At 40.1% G+C, this 21,108-nt stretch overlaps 2 protein-coding genes across 2 annotated transcripts in view; both read left to right on the top strand.

Moving 5' to 3' along the window:
- Positions 1–10,888, top strand: part of LOC127442524 (E3 ubiquitin-protein ligase RNF126-like) — a 28,219-nt gene extending 17,331 nt beyond the window's left edge. The window contains exons 8-9 of the mRNA XM_051700628.1: positions 4,033–4,148; positions 9,149–10,888. Of these exons, the coding sequence (XP_051556588.1) occupies positions 4,033–4,148; positions 9,149–9,301 (269 nt within the window). The 3' untranslated portion in view covers positions 9,302–10,888. The remainder of the gene's footprint in view (positions 1–4,032; positions 4,149–9,148) is intronic.
- A 6,153-nt stretch (positions 10,889–17,041) lies between these two features.
- Positions 17,042–21,108, top strand: part of LOC127442514 (potassium/sodium hyperpolarization-activated cyclic nucleotide-gated channel 2-like) — an 86,524-nt gene continuing 82,457 nt past the window's right edge. The window contains exons 1-2 of the mRNA XM_051700615.1: positions 17,042–17,177; positions 19,623–20,585. Of these exons, the coding sequence (XP_051556575.1) occupies positions 19,657–20,585 (929 nt within the window). The 5' untranslated portion in view covers positions 17,042–17,177; positions 19,623–19,656. The remainder of the gene's footprint in view (positions 17,178–19,622; positions 20,586–21,108) is intronic.

Raw genomic sequence — 21,108 nt, 5'->3', positions numbered from 1 at the left:
ATTTTCTCTTGCTGGACCATGTGGTGAGTAGATGTATTTTAACATTTTGAAATAATAGCATTGTAAAATCAGAAAACCTGGATGTGTTTTTAAAAAGTGTCATTACTAAACTTGTTGTTTTTCTTATTAAACACAAGATGTGATGATTGAAAAAATGACGTGTTTTTCATGACTTTCCTCTGTTCAAGTGATTTGATGTCTAGAATTCTACTGTGCTGACATTTTAATATAAGGGCGAGATTAGCTTGAATTTGTCAAACCCAAAACAGTCAATACCGAAATTTTTTTTTGTCATTACCGAACAAGATATGGTTGTTGCTTTGTTGACTTATTTGTTTTGGTAGTGATATTAAGTTGTTCTTTCAGATTTTATGTATAAAAATATGCATAATTTATACATATATATATAATACATACTCTCACTGGCCACTTTATTAGGAACACCTGTACACCTACTTATTCATGCGATTATCTAATTAGCCAATCGTGTGGCAGCTGTGCAATGCATAAAATAAGGCAGATGTGGGTCAGGAGCTTCAATAAATGTTCACATCAGCCATCAGAATAGGGAAAAAACGTGATCTCAGTGATTTCGACTGTGGCATGATTGTTGTTGCCAGAAGGGCTGGTTTGAGTATTTCTGTAGCTGGGTTTCCATCAAAATGTTTAGCATTTTTAATGCGCATTTCTGAAAATTCGACTATAGAAAATGCAAAACATTGCGCGTTTCCATGAACTGTAAATGCGCATTTTCTTGAGGGCGCCCGCCTTTTGTCATGGAGCAGCTAAACGACCTCTTTGCTTCAGGGAGAGTTGTATTTGCTGTAATAAAGCAATTGTACATTATGTTATTAAATGCTGCCAGGAGACGATGCAGAATAAGTGCAATAGCTCACATAATGAGGGCTCAAATGGCTAGTCCCATTCGCCGACAGCCTCCATATACCTGGGAGCGCCCACGCTCAAAACAGTTCTGGTGGATTGTGAGGACCCACTTTAATGATGATCTGTGGGTGAAGTACATTTGACTAACCAGGGCTGTGTGTAGGGTTGCCAACTTTTTGCCATGGAAATATGGGACACTAGCATTTTGAGCCCTTCAATACCGAACAGGGTTCCGCCTCTAGCATTTAGCTGTTTTTCCTCTTGGACAGTTGGCAATCCAAATAGGAGTGGGAAGTTGTAATTTCGGCCAAAATATGGGACGCCTCATCTAAAACAGGACAGTTGGCAACCCTAGCTATGTTTGAAGAATTGTGTGCCATGGGTCAGGCCTTTCATTGAGCCAGTCATGTCAAGCTCTTGCACACCTATACCATCCGATGAGCGCATTGCCATCGCGCTTTACAAATGGTCATGACACATCATTGTTCATGCGAAGAAGCTGTTTCCATCACTTTAATGCGCATTTTAACTAATGTGAAACACTAGAAAATCCACCTCCTCCTAGTGCAATAAATTGTATGCGTATTTTGAGAGTTTATTCGCATATCAAGGGTTTCCATTCAGGATTTCTTATGCGCATTTTCAAAATGTGCGTAAAATAGTTGGATGGAAACGCAGCTTGTAACTGCTGATCTCTTGGGATTTTCACACACAACAGTCTCTAGAATTTACTCAAAATGGTGCCAAAAACAAAAAACATCCTGTAAGCGGCAGTTCTGCGGATGGAAATGCCTTGTTGATGAGGGAGGTCAACAGAGAATGGCCAGACTGGTTCGAGCTGACAGAAAAGCTATGGTAACTCAGATAACGACTCTGTACAATTGTAGTGAGCAGAATAGCATCTCAGAATGCACAACACGTCCAACCTTGAGGCGGATGGGCTATAACAGCAGAAGACCACGTCAGATGCTTTATTAAGACCATAATATTCTTAAAGTGCTCAGTGAGTGTAAATATAAGTTGTTTTTTTACTTGTAGACTGATACAGTCAGATAGACACAAGAGATGCAAATATGCCCAAGAGCACAGCTGAGCACCTATGCCAATTTAGGCAGAGGATCAGGGATGACTCCATAAGATAGCAATAATTTTCTATAATAAAGAAAATACAAATTTAAGACTAAAGCAAGAGGGAAAATTAAAAAATGTAAAAGACTTGACTAACAGGGAGAAAAGTTGTTTCCTTCTGCAGGGAAACAACTCCACCTTCTACGTCAAGTGAAGGTGAACGTACACCAGACCACAACATACCTGAAACCTGATAATACCTGAATAAGGTCACTACCAAAACATCAACGACATAACCGAAACACACTGCTTTTTTATACAAAAAAATGTATGTTATACCATGATTTCTTTTTTTTTTTTTTTAATGGTGACAAGGATGGGACACGTTTCATATTATGATTCTGTGAATATCAACTTGGTATCTTTTTTATTGATTTTTACATTTTTACAATTCAAGTATAAATAAATTGAATAGAAAATAATTCTGAAATTACTTAAAAGGTAATATAAGCTAAAAAAAAAAAAATTATAAAGTGGATTTTAGGTTGAATCAACAGAAATGAAGAACACTTTTTTTTGTTTTGTTTTTTTGTTGTTTCGATATTAACGAAAATAGGGAAAAATTGAAAAATTCATTAAAATATTTCAGTGTACCCATAGTGAATTTATAAATTTCAGATACAATGCAATACAAATGTAAAATACATTTGGGAAGTTCAATTTTTTTTTTTTTTTTTAACTCATCCAACCCTGAATTTGCACCACTTCTTTAGAATGACCCATATACTTCTTGTAAATGCCCAATTTCTTTCATAGGAAAGAAAACAAAACAATATTTAACTAATGCTTTATTAAAATTTCCAAACAAAGATTTCCACAGTATAAAGATAGAAACCAAAGTCTAACTGGGAGTTTGACTAACTGAAAGAACTAGTCCCCACAGAGGTTGTATTTTCATTGCAGTGGGCATTAAAGCACTAACACTCTCATCCTCCACAATACTTATATCGGCCATCTGACTGTGGCTATTCGCTTTGCTACAGAAGTTGTGCAGCTGCATTCGTGATTCGTGTCAGGGCGTCAACGCCAGCGTCAAGCACCTCTTTGAACTCCTCATGAAAAGTGCTCAGCTTCCTCCACTTGACGTGCTTCTGTGGTAATTAAATTGTGCCTTGAAGAGGCTGCAAAGTGCTTAATTTCTGTCACAAGGTGCATCTGGGCTTGTTTTGTAAAACAAATAGTGTTAAGAGCTCCTTTCTCCATCATTTGATCACCGAAACGGCTGTTGTGTGTGTTTTGTGGTGTGTGCATCAGTGTAATGACTCCCGGCGGACACATCGCAAAGATTACGCCCTGGTTTATGCTTTATTTAACGGTAAATGCGTTAATCACGTTTGAGAAAATTGAACATGTTAAACTTTTTTTCATTAATCGTATGCGTTAACAGGTTACCTGTGAGATTCTTTGTTCATTTGAAAATAAGTTTCTAACACCGGAAAATGAGACTCAAAAACTTTGTCATTTTTATATTCACTTAAACTTCCCTTATTTGAACAGTAAAATGTGATTGGAATTTGAAGTGCCCAAAAATTGCTCTTGGATAAAATAATCGTGATCAGGGGATTATATAATAATCGCAACAGCCCTAGTTATTATTGTTTTGTACTGTAGTGAACATGTTGATGCATGATTTTACTTTCATCTTTTTTTCAGATTTTACTTTTATTCTCAGTCAGAAATGTATTGTTAACCCTTAAATGCATAGGTGTTTCGCTAAATATTATTACATACATCTGGTATTTAATGATCTGGCACTTATATCTATCACAAATGAATCTACAGAATGCCCAGTGTGAATACCTTTTTTGTTTTAATAAGCAAAAACAAGCAAAATAGTATAGATTTATACTATTTGCCATCATTATAGCAACACACTAAATACATTTCTAAATTGATACATAATGTACATTGCTAACACAGGTTACACTGACCATCAACATGTGCTCCATTTATTCATAATATAATGATGAAACATGATGAGTTTGATTGCGATATGTAACGTGTTTGTTTGCCATTCAGGTGCCGGTCTGGAGTGCCCTGTTTGTAAAGAAGACTACAGCGCCGGAGAAAAAGTTAGACAGCTTCCCTGCAATCATCTCTTTCATAACGACTGTATAGTTCCCTGGCTCGAGCAGGTGCCACTTCTATATTCAGTTTTATTTCATTCATCTACTCTTAATCATTTAACTGAGTTGAACTGGATGTGTGCAAACTTCTGACATTATTTTGCTGTTAATGAGTCATTCAGAAAGTCCACATCAATGTGTAGTTTCATTAGTTTACATAAGATCTATACTGAAAGATAGGGCTTTGCCAATTGAATTTCTGTGAACGCCTGAGGACTGGCAAGTTTGGGTAAATTCTGTTATGCAGAACATTTTGAACTCTGCACAAAATGAATATGCTTGTGTTGTAATTTAGGAAGTAGTTCTATAAAAGAGTACTAGACATTCAGAAATTTATTATTAAACCTTAAATTCATGGGTGTTTCACCAAATATTTTTACGTACCTCTGGTCTTTAATGACCCGGCACTTATATCTATCACAAATGGATCTGCAAAATGCCCAGATAGTGTCAAATTTTCAAGATTCATATTCATTTCATATTCTAATATATTTTGATGTTTTATTTTCATATATAAAGATGATGCGACAAATACAGACCAGGATTCATTACTTTCACTCTTAATTTTCATGAGACACAACTTGCTGTTAAACACTTATTGAGCTACACATTACACAAGCTACACATAAGCTACAAATATGTATTTTCTCAGGCATTTTTTGAGTCTAAATAAACACTGTAACAATGTTCACAGTTAGGGGAAAGGAGGAAGTGTGAGACGGTGAATCCAACTCAAACGGTATGTTTTTTTAAATGGACACACTCAAAAACAAGCTTTTCAGCGGACACAGATCAGTACAGTCTCTTCGGCTTGTGTCTCGTAACTCTCCGCTCACAGGCGTCCGGCTTGCTCTTAAAGCCTGTCTCCACTCTCACTGCAATGTCAAACAGCTGTTAGAGACAATCATTGCCTGGTGATGATCCTTACCGTTCTCATCTCCTGATCTCGCTCTCCATTCACAAGCCGGCACTCAACCACGCCCCCACCACATACCCCCATCACCCGACTCAGGCCAGGGAGCCATTTAACCTGCCCAGTACCCCCCCCCCCAGAGAGAAAGTTTGCAACAGCTATCTGCGCCCCCGGTCTGTGGACCACCTCGAACTTAACAGGCTGAAGAGCCAGATACCAATGGGTGATCCGCTTGCTGGTATCCTTCATGTGATGGAGCCACTGGAGCGGGGTGTGGTCCAAACAGAGGATGAAAGCCCATCCTGGGTAGCAGTACCGAAGTGTGAAGACCGCACACTTGATGGACAGACACTCCTTCTCAACGGTGCTGTACCTCGCCTCTCTCGCCGAAAGCTTCCGGCTGATGTACAGCACCGGGCGCTCCTCCCCCTCCACCGCCTGGGACAACACAGGTCCCAACCCCCTGTCCGATGCGTCGGTCTGCACAACAAAAGGGAGAGAATAATCAGCAGCATGTAACAACGGCCCACCACAAAGCACAGCTTTCACCTGCATAAAAGCCTGTTGGCATGGCTCTGACCACTGGACCGGGTCTGGGGCTCCCTTTTTAGTGAGATCGGTCAGCGGGCTGGTGACGTCTGAATAATTGGGCACAAACCTCGTATAATAGCCAGCCCCAGGAACTGTCTCACCTCCTTTTTGGTCTTGGGTCTCGGACAGTCCGCAACCACTGTGATCTTATCATTTTGGGGGCGCATCTGCCCGTGACCCAAGTGGAACCCCAGATACCATACCTCCACCTGTCCAGTTGCGCACTTCTTGGGGTTTGCCGTGAGTCCCGTCAGTCGCAGTGACCTCAGAACCGCCCCCAGATGCTGCATATGCCGCTGGCAATCATTACTTTATATAATGATGTCATCCAGATAGGCAGCGGCATACACGGAGTGCGGTCCGAGGACTCGCACCATAAGGTGCTGAAACATAGCCGGGGCCCCAAACAAACCAAACGGAAGGGTCATAAATTGGTGTATGCCAAACGGTGTGGAGAAGGCCATTTTCTCATGGGACATTGGTGTTAAGGGGATCTGTTAATTACCCTTTGTTAAATCCAGTGTCGAATAAAAGCAAGCCGTGCCCAACCGATCGAGCAGTTCGTCAATACGAGGCATTGGATACGTGTCCAATTTAGACACCGCACTGACTTTTCTATAATCCACACAGAACTGGACCGAGCCGTCCCTCTTCGGGACCAGCACCACCGGGCTGTCACTGTTCTGTTACCCCCATATCGAGCATGGCATTTAATTCTTCTCAAACCACTTTTTTTTGTGCTCGAATAATCGGTAGGGACGACCACTACCCCTGGGGTTGTTTCAATATGGTATTTTATGAGGTTCGTACGACCGGAAAGGGGCGAGAACGCGTCCGAGAATTCTCTTTGCAACTGGGCCACGTCTGTGATTTGCGACGGTGAGAGGTGGTCTCCACAAGTGACCAGGATGCCACGATTGGCTTTTAAGTTGACCCCCGAGCTCCTCCCTCTCTGGTACCACCATCGCCAAAGCTACGGGAACCACCTCCCTCCACGGTTTTAAGAGGTTGAGGTGGTAAATCTGACGAGCTCCGCCCCATCCATGCGTTTAACCTCATAATCGACTTCTCTGACTCGCTGTGTGACCTCAAAGGTCCCTTGCCACTTTGCGTGTAATTTAGAGCTTGATGTGGGTAGTAATACAAGGACTTTATCTCCCTGTGTAAATTCCCATAGCCTAGCTCCCATGTTATACAGCCGGGTCTGACGTTCTTGAGCCTGTAGCAAATTCTCCTGTGATAGTTGCCCCAATGTGTGGAGTTTTGCTCTCAGGTCAAGAACCTATTGAATTTAGTTTTTGCTGTTTGAAGGTCCCTCCTCCCAATTTTCCCTCACGACATCTAAGACACCGCAAGGCTTATGCCCATACAATAATTCAAATAGGGAGAACCCCATGGAGGCTTGAGGGACCTCTCGAATTGCGAATAACAGGGGTTAAAGCCACTTATCCCAATTCCGACCCACCATCGGATTATAATGAGCCGTCTGGAATAACATTTCCTGACGGTTCTTTGGTATCAATAACTGGGTTGTATCTTCCTTTTTCTGAGCGTCTTGCATCACTTGATACAACCGGTCATTTATAATAGAAAAGTACGGATGGCGAATGCAATGTCTGGCTGAAGACGGTGACCATCAATCACTCTCACTTGGTCGAAGGCGTGCCTAAGAGTCGCGTCTCACGTCTGCTCCAGAGGGAAATCCCCTGCAGGAAATCTTCTAAGGGCTGGGGAAGCTGAGACTTCCCCCTCACTTACGTCATCCTGACGCAGAATTGACATAGAAGGCCCCGGCTCCACCTCTGCTGCTCGGGTGTCTGGCCGACCTGTTGCAAGATGGCTGTTCTCAGGTCGACGTACACCAGGAGGTTCTCTGCTGATAACTGCTGCGCCGCGAGTTGGACTTCCCCGGACAGCAGTGGAATTAACTGGACCGGCCACTGGGTGCTCGGCCATCCGCATGCCCCCACCGTCTGCTCAAAGTGCTCCAGGAAGGCCTCCGGATCATCTTGGGGGCCCATCTTGACTAATGGAACCTGGGGCGGGGCGATCACGGAGTCCAGGGTCGCAGCGGCAGCACCCTCCTGGTGCAGCAAGCTCCAGAATATCTGCCAGTCCTCCGCTTGGGCCTGAAGGAGCGCAATGAATTGCTGCTCCTGTTTGATGCGCAGCTTGAGGCGAGGGTCTTGACAACGTTCTCCAGAGGTGAGGGATCCATGGTGGCGTTCTTTCTCCCTTAATCCCGTGTTTTGGCACCAGTGTAACAATGTTCACAGTTAGGGGAAAGGAGGAAGCTGGAGACGGTGAATCCAACTCAAATGGTATGTTAATTTTAAACTCAAAACTCACGCTTTTCAGTGGACACACTCAAAAATACGCTTTTCAGTGGACACATGTCAGTACAGTCTCTTCGGCTTGTGTCTGGTAACTCTCTCCGCTCACTGCCGTCCGGCTCGCTCTTAAAGCCTTTTCCACTCTCACTGCAATTACAAACAGCTGTTAGAGACAGTCATTGCCAGGTGATGATCCTTACCATTCTCATCTCCTGATCTCACTCTGCATTCACAAACTCAACCACATCCCCAAGACCACAAATTCACAACTAACATATTTTCAGGTGTACACCAAATGACAATAGACAAATCATACTGTTCATGTGTTACACTTGCTATTATGTACTCTCACGTTGCTGCTTCGTCAAATAGCAATGTCAAATGTAAATCAAATCAATCACTGAAACTAGAGGTAGACCGATTGTAACGGGCAAAGTCTCTGCTAAAGGGAAAGGAGGTGGCGGGAACCGGCTGAGCAGTCAACGTAAACTTTTAATGGTATAAAGAAACTGAAACATAACAAAATGCACACACACAGCAGCCGCGTGTGTGTATTTCTCTTGAACTGGCGCCCCCGGCTCATCTTTATCCCCCTCCCGGCTGATTAGGACAATTCAGCACCGGGCGTGCATTTTTTTGAGAAAGGTTGAGGAATAGTAAAGAGATGGGGCATAAATCTAAAAAAAAAAAAATGGATGAGGAACATGGGGCAGAATGAGGTCCCGAGGTATGCATTTAAGGGTTAATTATAATGTGATTATCTACACAATGGCAAGAAAAATGACAGTAACAAGTTTCATCTCATTTTGCATCATAACATTTATAGGTTTGTTTTACAATCTGCAAAATTTTAAAGCTTTGTTTATTTCCAGGTTTAAAGGGATAGTTCACCCAAAACTGAAGATTCTGTCATTAACTTTTCCAAACCTGTATGACTTTCTTTCTTCAGGGAAAGTTTTTCATTTTTGGGTAAACTAAACACATGTACTTTTTTGGGTGATGTAAAGTATATAGTAAGACAGAATGGCTGTATTACAACATACTACAACACAGATCCGTTAAAATTTGATTTTGAATGCCAGATTTCTAATGTGATCTCAGACTTTCAGATATGACTTCAGTCTACAGATACAAGTAACGTTCGTGTGCGTATGTGTTTCTCCGATTCCCAGCATGACACGTGTCCAGTGTGCAGGAAGAGTCTGAGCGGGCAGAACACAGCCACGGATCCACCCGGCCTATCAGGGATGAATTTCTCCCCATCTTCCTCCTCCTCTTCCTCCTCCAGCTCTCCAAGCAACGAGAACGCCACCAACAACTCGTAAGACCTCAGCGCACATCCAGAACACATGAACACATCATCTCAGCTCAACAGCACTGCCTGGCCAACAAACCACACCTTTTACCTTCCATTTGATAATGCGGCCATGCGGCACTGAACTGAAACCGTGTGGAACCAGGGTTGGAGATAAACCTCTCAGCCCGAACATCACTAACATGCATTTTACAAGCCCTGAAATGGACAAGTAAAACCCAGAAGAGAAAATGCACTCTTTGTTCCTTCAAACAGCATTTTGTTTCTTTTTTCTTTTTTTTTTAAAACCATTGAACCCAAGAACGATCATTCCTCAAGAATTCAGCGCACACAGCGGGCGGACAGTAGCACCTGTCCATGTGACGTGGTTATAATCAGCAGAACGCACAAAAATAAAAGTGCTGAGAAAAAGAGAGAGATTAAGGCAAAGTGGAAGAGGAGGTCGCGTGATGCTGAACAGCAAGATGATAGTGCCAGATACGAAGACACACAGAGTTGAACTGCATTTTAGAAGCAGACTTTGTGTCTCTAAGAAGAGGGACGTGTTCAAATAAATCCTTGCTTTTTAATCATTTGATTTTTATTTTACAGATAAAAGTGGATAGTGTGTACCTGCATTAGGGCGAATCTCACGAAAACTGTCAAGAACATGCCCAGGTCAGATTTCACCCCAAAAGTCAAAAGAAAGAAATGCAAAATTATCTTTTGCTAATCAAAAACTATGTCTACTTTAAGACCGTTAAGATTATTTTCATGACAATTAAGCACATTTACACAAATGTACAAATTCCATTCACGTAAAACACCTTGAACATTACTGTTATTAATGGTAATATTGAAATTGAAAATATATATACTTCATGGTAGTATTGTACTGCCATTAATTTATGCTGATTTAAATAAATATTTGTATTACAGTTTATTCTACTGTAATGTGCTAAATTGTCAAAGAATAATGCTGTAAGCGTAATTTTGTTTATGCAAATTTAATTTCTTAACTTTTTTTGATTTTGGTGAAATGTGACCTGGAGATGTTTTCATGAGATTCACTCATATAGTCATATTTATTGAAAAGCAGAAAAACCTTGTAAAAAGCCAACTGATCGAATAATATCTAACTGAATAAAACACTGAGTGTAGGTTACTTTACCCAATATTTATTTGCACTGTAAGTAATTAGCGAAGGTAATGAGACCATTGAACAAACAGAAATGTGTGAATGTCTCTGGCAACATTTGATGTGATTTTCTAAATTTAGTATCATCCTTACAACTCATAACAAAAATATATTTTAAGTTTTCCACCCTACATTTTTGGATTTCTTTCCAAACACCACCCAGTAACATAAAATCACTAATTTTTTTTTATTTTTATTTTTTTTAAATAATCATCTCTCTTGACACACAGTTGTCTTCTCTCACATGCCTACACATATTCAGTGACTTTCAGTTCAAGGCAACTTTTTTTTTTTTTAACTTATTTTAAGTTAAATGATTTTTGTAAATCATAATAAAATGAGAAGAATGTACCATGCTGATGATGAATGTTTCATAAAAACTCATTGGTCTCTTCACAGATCACAAAAACAAAATATCCATTGGCTTGAGAGTTTCTGTTATTTGTTTCAACAAATTGCTTTTACCACAAATACACATTTTCAAAGCACTGCAACTCACTATACTGACCAAGGATCTTTGTGTGAGGAGATATTAGTACTAGTACAGGTTCATTGTTATTTTATAAAGTGAGTACTATATAGCTGATCACACAATTTCAACATGCCAATCTCAAAAGTGTTTAGTGGAGGGACACACAACTGCCCCACCCTGCTTATATATATGATGTCTGCTTTATGTAGTGTATCTCCGCTTAAATAGTCCATGTGTCCTTTATATAGTCTATCTCCACTTATATAGTCTCTCCGCTTTACATTGTCTGCCTCTGTTAATATTGTCTTATGTCTGTTTATATAGTCTATCTCTGTTTATATAGTGTCTTTGTTTTATATAGTCAATCTCTGCTGTATTGTCTGCTTTATTGTCCTTTTGCTTATATAGTCTCTGCTTATTTAGTCCATCTCTTGTTGTATGGTCCATCATCCTATTATATACTCTTAATGTCTGCTATTATAGTCCATCTCTTCTTATATAGTCCCATCTCTTCTTATATAGTCCCATCTCTGCTTATATAGTCCCATCTCTGTTTATATAGTCCACCTCTGCTTATATAGTCCATCTCTGCTTATAAAGTGCATTTCTGCTTATATAGTCCACCTCTGCTTATATAGTCCCATCTCTGCGTATATAGTCCATCTCTGCTTATAAAGTGCATTTCTACTTATATAGTCAATTTCTGCTTATATAGTCCCACCTCTGCTTATATAGTCCACCTTTGCTTATATAGTCCCATCTCCGCTTATATAGTCCACCTCTGCCTATATAGTCCCATCTCCGCTTATATAGTCCACCTCTGCCTATATAGTCCACTTCTGCTTATATAGTCCATCTCTGCCTATATAGTCAATCTCTGCTTATATAGTCCCATATATCCTTGTATAGTCCACCTCTGCTTATAAACTGCATTTCTGCTTATATAGTCCCATCTCTACTTGTATAGTTCACCTCTGCTTATATTGTCCCATCTCTGCTTATATAGTCCCATCTCTGCTTATATAGTCCCATATCTGCTTATATAGTCCACCTGTGCTTATATAGTCCACCTCTGCCTATATAGTCCCATCTCTGCCTATATAGTCCACCTCTGCCTATATAGTCCATATCTGCTTATATAGTCCACCTCTGCTTATATAGTCCACCTCTGCCTATATAGTCCCATCTCTGTTTATATAGTCCATCTCTGCTTATAAAGTGCATTTCTGCTTATAAAGTGCATTTCTGCTTATATAGTCCCACCTCTGCTTATATAGTCCCACCTCTGCTTATATAGTCCACCTCTGTTTATATAGTCCCATCTCTACTTATATAGTCCACCTCTGCCTATATAGTCCACCTCTGCTTATAAAGTGCATTTCTGCTTATGTAGTCAGTCTCTGCTTATATAGTCCCATCTCTACTTGTATAGTTCACCTCTGCTTATATTGTCCCATCTCTGCTTATATAGTCCCATATCTGCTTATATAGTCCACCTCTGCCTATATAGTCCACCTCTGCCTATATAGTCCACCTCTGCTTATATAGTCCATCTCTGCCTATATAGTCCATATCTGCTTATATAGTCACATCTATCCTTATATAGTCCACCTCTGCTTATATAGTCCACCTCTGCTTATAAAGTGCATTTCTGCTTATGTAGTCAATCTCTGCTTATATAGTCCCATCTCTACTTGTATAGTTCACCTCTGCTTATATAGTCCCATCTCTTCTTATATAGTCCCATCTCTTCTTATATAGTCCCATATCTGCTTATATAGTCCCATCTCTGCTTATATAGTCCACCCCTGCTTATATAGTCCCATCCCTGCTTATATAGTCCACCTCTGCTTATATAGTCCCATATCTGCTTATATAGTCCACCTCTGCCTATATAGTCCACCTCTGCCTATATAGTCCATATCTGCTTATATAGTCCACCTCTGCTTATATAGTCCCATATCTGCTTATATAGTCCACCTCTGCCTATATAGTCCCATCTCTGTTTATAAAGTGCATTTCTGCTTATATAGTCCCACCTCTGCTTATATAGTCCACCTCTGTTTATATAGTCCCATCTCTACTTATATAGTCCACCTCTGCCTATATAGTCCACCTCTGCTTATAAAGTGCATTTCTGCTTATGTAGTCAGTCTCTGCTTATATAGTCCCATCTCTACTTGTATAGTTCACCTCTGCTTATATTGTCCCATCTCTGCTTATATAGTCCCATATCTGCTTATATAGTCCACCTCTGCTTATATAGTCCCACCTCTGCCTATATAGTCCACCTCTGCCTATATAGTCCACCTCTGCTTATATAGTCCATCTCTGCCTATATAGTCCATATCTGCTTATATAGTCACATCTATCCTTATATAGTCCACCTCTGCTTATATAGTCCCATATCTGCCTATATAGTCCACCTCTGCCTATATAGTCCACCTCTGCCTATATAGTCCACCTCTGCTTATATAGTCCATCTCTGCCTATATAGTCCATATCTGCTTATATAGTCACATCTATCCTTATATAGTCCACCTCTGCTTATATAGTCCACCCCTGCTTATAAAGTGCATTTCTGCTTATGTAGTCAATCTCTGCTTATATAGTCCCATCTCTACTTGTATAGTTCACCTCTGCTTATATAGTCCCATCTCTTCTTATATAGTCCCATCTCTTCTTATATAGTCCCATATCTGCTTATATAATCCCATCTCTGCTTATATAGTCCCATATCTGCTTAAATAGTCCACCTCTGCTTATATAGTCCCATATCTGCTTATATAGTCCACCTCTGCCTATATAGTCCATATCTGCTTATATAGTCCACCTCTGCTTATATAGTCCCATATCTGCTTATATAGTCCACCTCTGCCTATATAGTCCCATCTCTGTTTATAAAGTGCATTTCTGCTTATATAGTCCCACCTCTGCTTATATAGTCTACCTCTGTTTATATAGTCCCATCTCTACTTATATAGTCCACCTCTGCCTATATAGTCCACCTCTGCTTATATAGTCCACCTCTGCTTATAAAGTGCATTTCTGCTTATATAGTCAATTTCTGCTTATATAGTCCCACCTCTGCTTATATAGTCCACCTCTGCCTATATAGTCCATATCTGCTTATATAGTCACATCTATCCTTATATAGTCCACCTCTGCTTATATAGTCCACCTCTGCTTATAAAGTGCATTTCTGCTTATATAGTCAATTTCTGCTTATATAGTCCCACCTCTGCTTATATAGTCCACCTCTGCCTATATAGTCCATATCTGCTTATATAGTCACATCTATCCTTATATAGTCCACCTCTGCTTATATAGTCCACCTCTGCTTATAAAGTGCATTTCTGCTTATGTAGTCAATCTCTGTTTATATAGTCCCATCTCTACTTGTATAGTTCACCTCTGCTTATATTGTCCCATCTCTTCTTATATAGTCCCATCCCTGCTTATATAGTCCCATCCCTGCTTATATAGTCCCATATCTGCTTATATAGTCCACCTCTGCCTATATAGTCCCATCTCTGTTTATGTAGTCCATCTCTGCTTATATAGTCAATTTCTGCTTATATAGTCCCACCTCTGCTTATATAGTCCACCTCTGCTTATATAGTCCCATCTCTGCCTATATAGTCCATATCTGCTTATATAGTCACATCTATCCTTATATAGTCCACCTCTGCTTATATAGTCCACCCCTGCTTATAAAGTGCATTTCTGCTTATGTAGTCAATCTCTGTTTATATAGTCCCATCTCTTCTTATATAGTCCCATCTCTTCTTATATAGTCCCATATCTGCTTATATAATCCCATCTCTGCTTATATAGTCCCACCTCTGCTTATATAGTCTACCTCTGTTTATATAGTCCCATCTCTACTTATATAGTCCACCTCTGCCTATATAGTCCACCTCTGCTTATATAGTCCACCTCTGCTTATAAAGTGCATTTCTGCTTATGTAGTCAATCTCTGCTTATATAGTCCCATCTCTACTTGTATAGTTCACCTCTGCTTATATTGTCCCATATCTGCTTATATAGTCCCCATCTGCCTATATAGTCCCATCTCTGTTTATATAGTCCATCTCTGCTTATAAAGTGCATTTCTGCTTATATAGTCAATTTCTGCTTATATAGTCCCACCTCTGCTTATATAGTCCACCTCTGCCTATATAGTCCATATCTGCTTATATAGTCACATCTATCCTTATATAGTCCACCTCTGCTTATATAGTCCACCTCTGCTTATAAAGTGCATTTCTGCTTATGTAGTCAATCTCTGTTTATATAGTCCCATCTCTACTTGTATAGTTCACCTCTGCTTATATTGTCCCATCTCTTCTTATATAGTCCCATCCCTGCTTATATAGTCCCATCCCTGCTTATATAGTCCCATATCTGCTTATATAGTCCACCTCTGCCTATATAGTCCCATCTCTGTTTATGTAGTCCATCTCTGCTTATATAGTCAATTTCTGCTTATATAGTCCCACCTCTGCTTATATAGTCCCATCTCTACTTATATAGTTCACCTCTGCTTATATTGTCCCATCTCTGCTTATATTGTCCCATCTCTGCCTATATAGTCCCATCTCTTCTTATATAGTCCCATCTCTGCTTGTATAGTCCATCTCTGCCTATATAGTCCATATCTGCTTATATAGTCACATCTATCCTTATATAGTACCATATCTGCTTATATAGTACCATATCTGCTTATATAGTCTACCTCTGCCTATATAGTACTATGTCTGTTTATTTAGTCCATCTCTCCTTATTTAGTCCATCTCTCCTTATATAGTCCCATCTCTGCTTATATAGTGCAATTCTGCTTATATTGTCCCATCTCTGCTTATATTGTCCCATCTCTGCCTATATAGTCCCATCTCTGCCTATATAGTCCCATCTCTTCTTATATAGTCCACCTCTGCTTATATAGTCCATCTCTGCCTATATAGTCCATATCTGCTTATATAGTCACATCTATCCTTATATAGTCCACCTCTGCTTATATAGTCCACCTCTGCTTCTATAGTCCCATCTCTTCTTATATAGTCCATCTCTGCCTATATAGTCCCATCGCTGCTTAAATAGTCACATCTCTTCTTATCTACTCCCTCTCTGCTTATAGTCACTCTGCTAATGTAGTCCTGCTTATATAGTCCCATCTTTGCTTATATAGTGCATCTCTGCTTATAAAGTCCCATCTCTGCTTATATTGTCCCATCTCTGCCTATATATTCCCATCTCTTCTTATATAGTCCCATCTCAGCTTATATATTCACTCTGCTTATGTAGTCTCTTTGCTGTATATAGTGTCTCTGTTTATATAGTCCCATCTCTGTTTATATAGTCCCATCTCTGTTTATATAGTCCCATCTCTTCTTATATAGTCCACCTCTGCTTATATAGTCCCATATCTGCTTATATAGTCCACCTCTGCTTATATAGTCCACATCTGCTTATATAGTCCCATCTCTGTTTATATAGTCCCATCTCTTCTTATATAGTCCACCTCTGCTTATATAGTCCCATCTCTGTTTATATAGTCCATCTCTGCTTATATAGTCAATTTCTGCTTATATAGTCCACCTCTGCTTATATAGTCCCTCTCTGCTTATATAGACTATATCTGCTTATATAGTCCATGTCTGCTTTATTGACTATCTCTGCTTTATTTGGTCCATATCTGCTTATCTAGTCCTTTCTCTGCTTTATATACTATATTTCTGCCTAAATATAGTCTGTCTGCTTTATATAGTCTATCTATGCCTTATATTTGCTGTTTCTGCTGTATGTAGTCCATATCTGCTTACAGTATATAGTTTGTCTGCTTATACAGACCACATATGTTGAGGGGTTTTAAACTCTTCTTTAGAGACTCTTTAAGATCTCCTGAGTTTGAGTAGCTTCCAAGATCAATCCGATACCTTCTCCTTTCTTGGAACTTTGCCTTTTATGCAAATGAACCCCAAAGCATCATACTTAAATGTGTCATACCAGGAAGTGAGTGCCGGCATTCTGCTCTGCAGAGAGAGAAAGGAGAGATTGATTCAGTACTGCTCGGGTTAAACACTTCCCAAGTGGGAAGCAGACTGTGTGGTAGGGAGCATGGTGACCCTAGTGACCTCCCTCAATAAACCGCTCCATCACTGAAGGGACGCATCCAACATCTATACTGGGATCAGACAACCTTTCAATGTCATTGCTCCGAGCTGATTTTTCAAGGTATGTCTCACTCTGCACTGTACTGGTTGTGCTTGATTACACGTCAGTATCAAGGATAACAAGGTAAGATCTTGAGTCAGGAAAGACTAAGCTTTCTTTGAGAATGACATCTGAAAGGCAGCAGGGCTTCTGTGATCCAGCAACACAATGAGTGAAATCTAATAGGTCACAATGAATGATATTCAAAGCGGTAGATGACTTTTTTTTTTTTTTAAGATTTGGTTAGGGAGATGCTTTGTTTATGGAAGTAGTCAAGAAGAGATTTTGCTGCTATGGGTTTATGGTTTATATTAATGAGCATTCTTTCTGATGATGTTAATGTCATGATCAGTATCTGTTATGACAGAACATACAGTGGGGTTCAAACGTCTGAGACCACATTGAAAATATAGGACTTTATTTATTTTAAAGTTGGAATTGAACAAGTTTTAGGATTTTGAAACATTTCAAGCAGAGCAAAGTTATGACAAAAAATCAGGTATGCATATTTCAGATTCTGTACTATTACTAGTTCACTAATCAAATAAGCAAATTTGTGACATTGACTACAACCCCTTTGTGCTAGAAGTCAGATTTCCTTTGCAACATTCTCAATTCATGCTGGATAACATGATCATCAGGTTTTGTTCATGCAAGCTCGAGTGCATGCTGTCAATAAAGAAACAGGGGACCTGCCAAACACAAAGTTATTATATTTACACTTCCACTGTTACAATGATATTATAACCAGTAATTAAGCATTTTGCATTGCATGCTTTATATGTAAACAACAAAAAAAGTATGAACATAATTGAAGCACCTTTAAAGGCCCTGAGGGTAGATGAAGACAGACAGAGGAGTGGTAAGGTAGTTTACTAACAGCAAGTCAAAGAAGGTGTTTTCTTCATCTGCTTAGTTTATTTATTTCTTATGGTTTCTGAGGGCATTCAACAGGTCTTCAGAAATGAGCTATCCCAGTGGTTGTCCAGAACTATTGAATATGAGTAGCTGTACTTTAGTCTATGTGCCAGTAGACGGCGGCACACTGCAGTCGGATTGGACTCTTGAAACTGTTATCCTACCATTATGACATCATAATGCCATGACATCATCTGCGTTTTTAGAAAAACGTCAGGTTGCTTATGGAACACTAGTATGTCCACTAAGTAATTTGTTTTAACCTGGTGGCATTATGAAATTATTGATCATCTATAGACTTGATACGATGACTTATCAAGTCAAACTGTGAAGCCAACACATTCATAAATTGAGTCATTGTACAAAACTAGTGGCTTTTGTTTCCCTCATTAACATACAGTATAGTTTAAATAATTACTTTATAGGAATATTCTGGGTTCAATACAAGTTAAGCTCAATCAACAGAACTTGTGGCATAATGTTGAATACCACAAAAATTTGTTTTGACTCGTCCCTCCTTTAAAAAAAAGCAAAAATGGAGGTAACAGTGAGGTGCTTACAATGGAAGTGAATGGGGCCAATTTTTGGAGGTTTTAAAGACAGAAATGGGACGCTTATAATTTTATTAAAGCACTTAAATGAATTCTGTTAAAACGTGTGCATTATTTGAGCTGTAAAGTTGTTTAAATCGTCATTTTTGTTGGATTGCAGGGTTTACTGCGTTACTTCATCATGGCAATGAAATTGTTAAATTGGATATAACTTTACACAGAAATGGTTAGTAAGTGATTTTATCACAGTTAAATCATGTTAACACACATCTTATGGATATACTTTTGAAAAAGTGAGTATTTTAAAGTTTAGGATTGGCCCCATTCACTTCCATTGTAAGTGCCTCACTGTAACCTTGATTGATTTATTTATTTGTTATTTTTTTGGCCAGTCCTCAAACCCGTATTTCTAACTTCTGCTTGCTATAAAAGCAAAAATGCACATTTGATTAAGAGAGATAGATAGATAGATAGATAGATAGATACTGTAGAAATAGACTCTGCAAGGACAAGTTATTATATTATTAATTATTAATTAGTCACTTTATCTTATTTTTGTAAGGCTTGTCAGAAGTGGCTGATCTTAAATAGTCAACCCAGTTACCATGACTTTGTGTAGTGAACAACTGATACATCAGCACTACATTCTCTATCTAATCAGCTTTTTAAAATGTCATGACCTTGAGCACAAGGTTAGTAAAATATCTTAAACTGTCAACCATGTTACTTTTCTGAAGGCACAGTTATACTATATTAATTCAGCTTGAGATGCCACAAGGCAAGTGATTAACACTTAAATGCATTCTTAGTCTGATTGAATAAATAAATTACTAGCACTCATAGACTGACTCAACAAATAGTTAATAAACTAAAATATGTCTGACTTTGTGGGCATAAGAAGTCACTTATGCTCTCTCTCTCTCTCTCTCTCTCTCTCTCTCTCTCTCTCTCTCTCTCAACCATCACCGCTGCTATCACTGATTGGTCTCCCTCAAAGATAATTACAGACCAAAGTTGATACAGTGAATGACATGGACCGGAATGAGGATGTTGCCATGACAAAGAAAGCGGCCCACACCAGCAGCACACCTGTGCGCAACTGCACCACCAAGAGTTGCCTGGAGTCCAACGGCGATGCCGCCGAAGCCGCAGACTTGAAACTCAATCACGTCGCCATGGATGAGGTGGATGACGGGGAGGAAGAGACCAAGTTTCAGCATCCTCATCTGAGGAGAGCCGGAGGAGGGAGTTGCATCCAGAATAAACACTGCACGCCAGGAGGGGGAGCCGCGTCACGGAGGAGCTCCGCGCACCACGAGCAGTCCACGTCCACAGATGCGCGCCTGGGTGATGCTGCTGCTGCTGCTGCGGGTCGGAGCGGAGGAGGTGGAGGTCGAACGTCTACCGTAGAGGTGGAGGCTTGTAATGTTGCAGGTGACGGTGACAGCAACACCTCAGCACCAATTTCCAGCATGAAATGCAACAAAAACGGGGAATGCAGGCGGGACTCCGGCACGGGGAGTCTCCGGTCCATCATGTCCAAGCCGGATGGGAGTAGACGCGCCGCTTGCAATTCAACGACCAGCATGGACGGGATCGGAGCCCTTACTCAGGGGCAGGACGCGTCAAACCCCACATGTGTCCCGGAGAAGAAGGACTCGAAAGTGTCCTTTTCCAACGCGCCGAGTCGGAAAGCTTCTTCCTCCATCCACGGCGCCCAGCAGCCCAGGAACTCGGTGACATTTCTCAAATCCGAGGATGCTCCTCAGGTCGTGGCCGAGGATAGCGAGACTCAGGGCAGCCAGGCGAGCTTCATGCAGCGGCAGTTCAGCAGCATGCTGCAGCCCGGGGTCAATAAATTCTCCTTACGCATGTACGGGAGTCAGAAAGCGGTGGAGAAGGAGCAAGAACGGGTGAAATCGGCGGGCAACTGGATTATTCACCCCTACAGTGACTTCAGGTAAGAGCTGAGTGGGGCAAGCAACTAATTTGCAAAAAGTTTTGACACTTTACATGAGAATATTTCATCCCTTAATATCCAAAAATGCTCCTTTAGGATGCTTGAGAAAAGCAGTCTGAACATATATAACCTATATTTATAGTGGGGGCCCAGATTCATTAAACCTTCTGAGACCCCTGTGTGACTGCTGTGTGCATTTTCCACCCCCCTTTTTGATTTGTAACTAGTAGCACCTAAGAAACATTGCAATTTTTTATCATATTGTTTATTATGTTCCAGGAGTGTTGGATTTCATGTTTTTGAGACATTACATAGAATACATCAAAAATTGACATAATTAATTGTGTTTCAAAAGAATGGCCAGCATCATCCAATCACTGCCAACCATGTTAAAATAAAATGATACATTATAAATTCTGAATCTATGTACTGATAAACATTGTCCCATGTCTGCAAAACATGTTGAGTGATCCAAACATCATCTGCAGCCTGAAACTGAACTTTAAATAGGAGGTTTGGATTG

Source organism: Myxocyprinus asiaticus, chromosome 6 (assembly GCF_019703515.2).
Source record: "Myxocyprinus asiaticus isolate MX2 ecotype Aquarium Trade chromosome 6, UBuf_Myxa_2, whole genome shotgun sequence".
In the NCBI taxonomy this organism is placed as follows: domain Eukaryota; kingdom Metazoa; phylum Chordata; class Actinopteri; order Cypriniformes; family Catostomidae; genus Myxocyprinus; species Myxocyprinus asiaticus.
The sequence above is the reverse complement of the archived record's forward strand: the minus strand, read 5'-3'. Positions and strand labels throughout refer to the sequence as shown.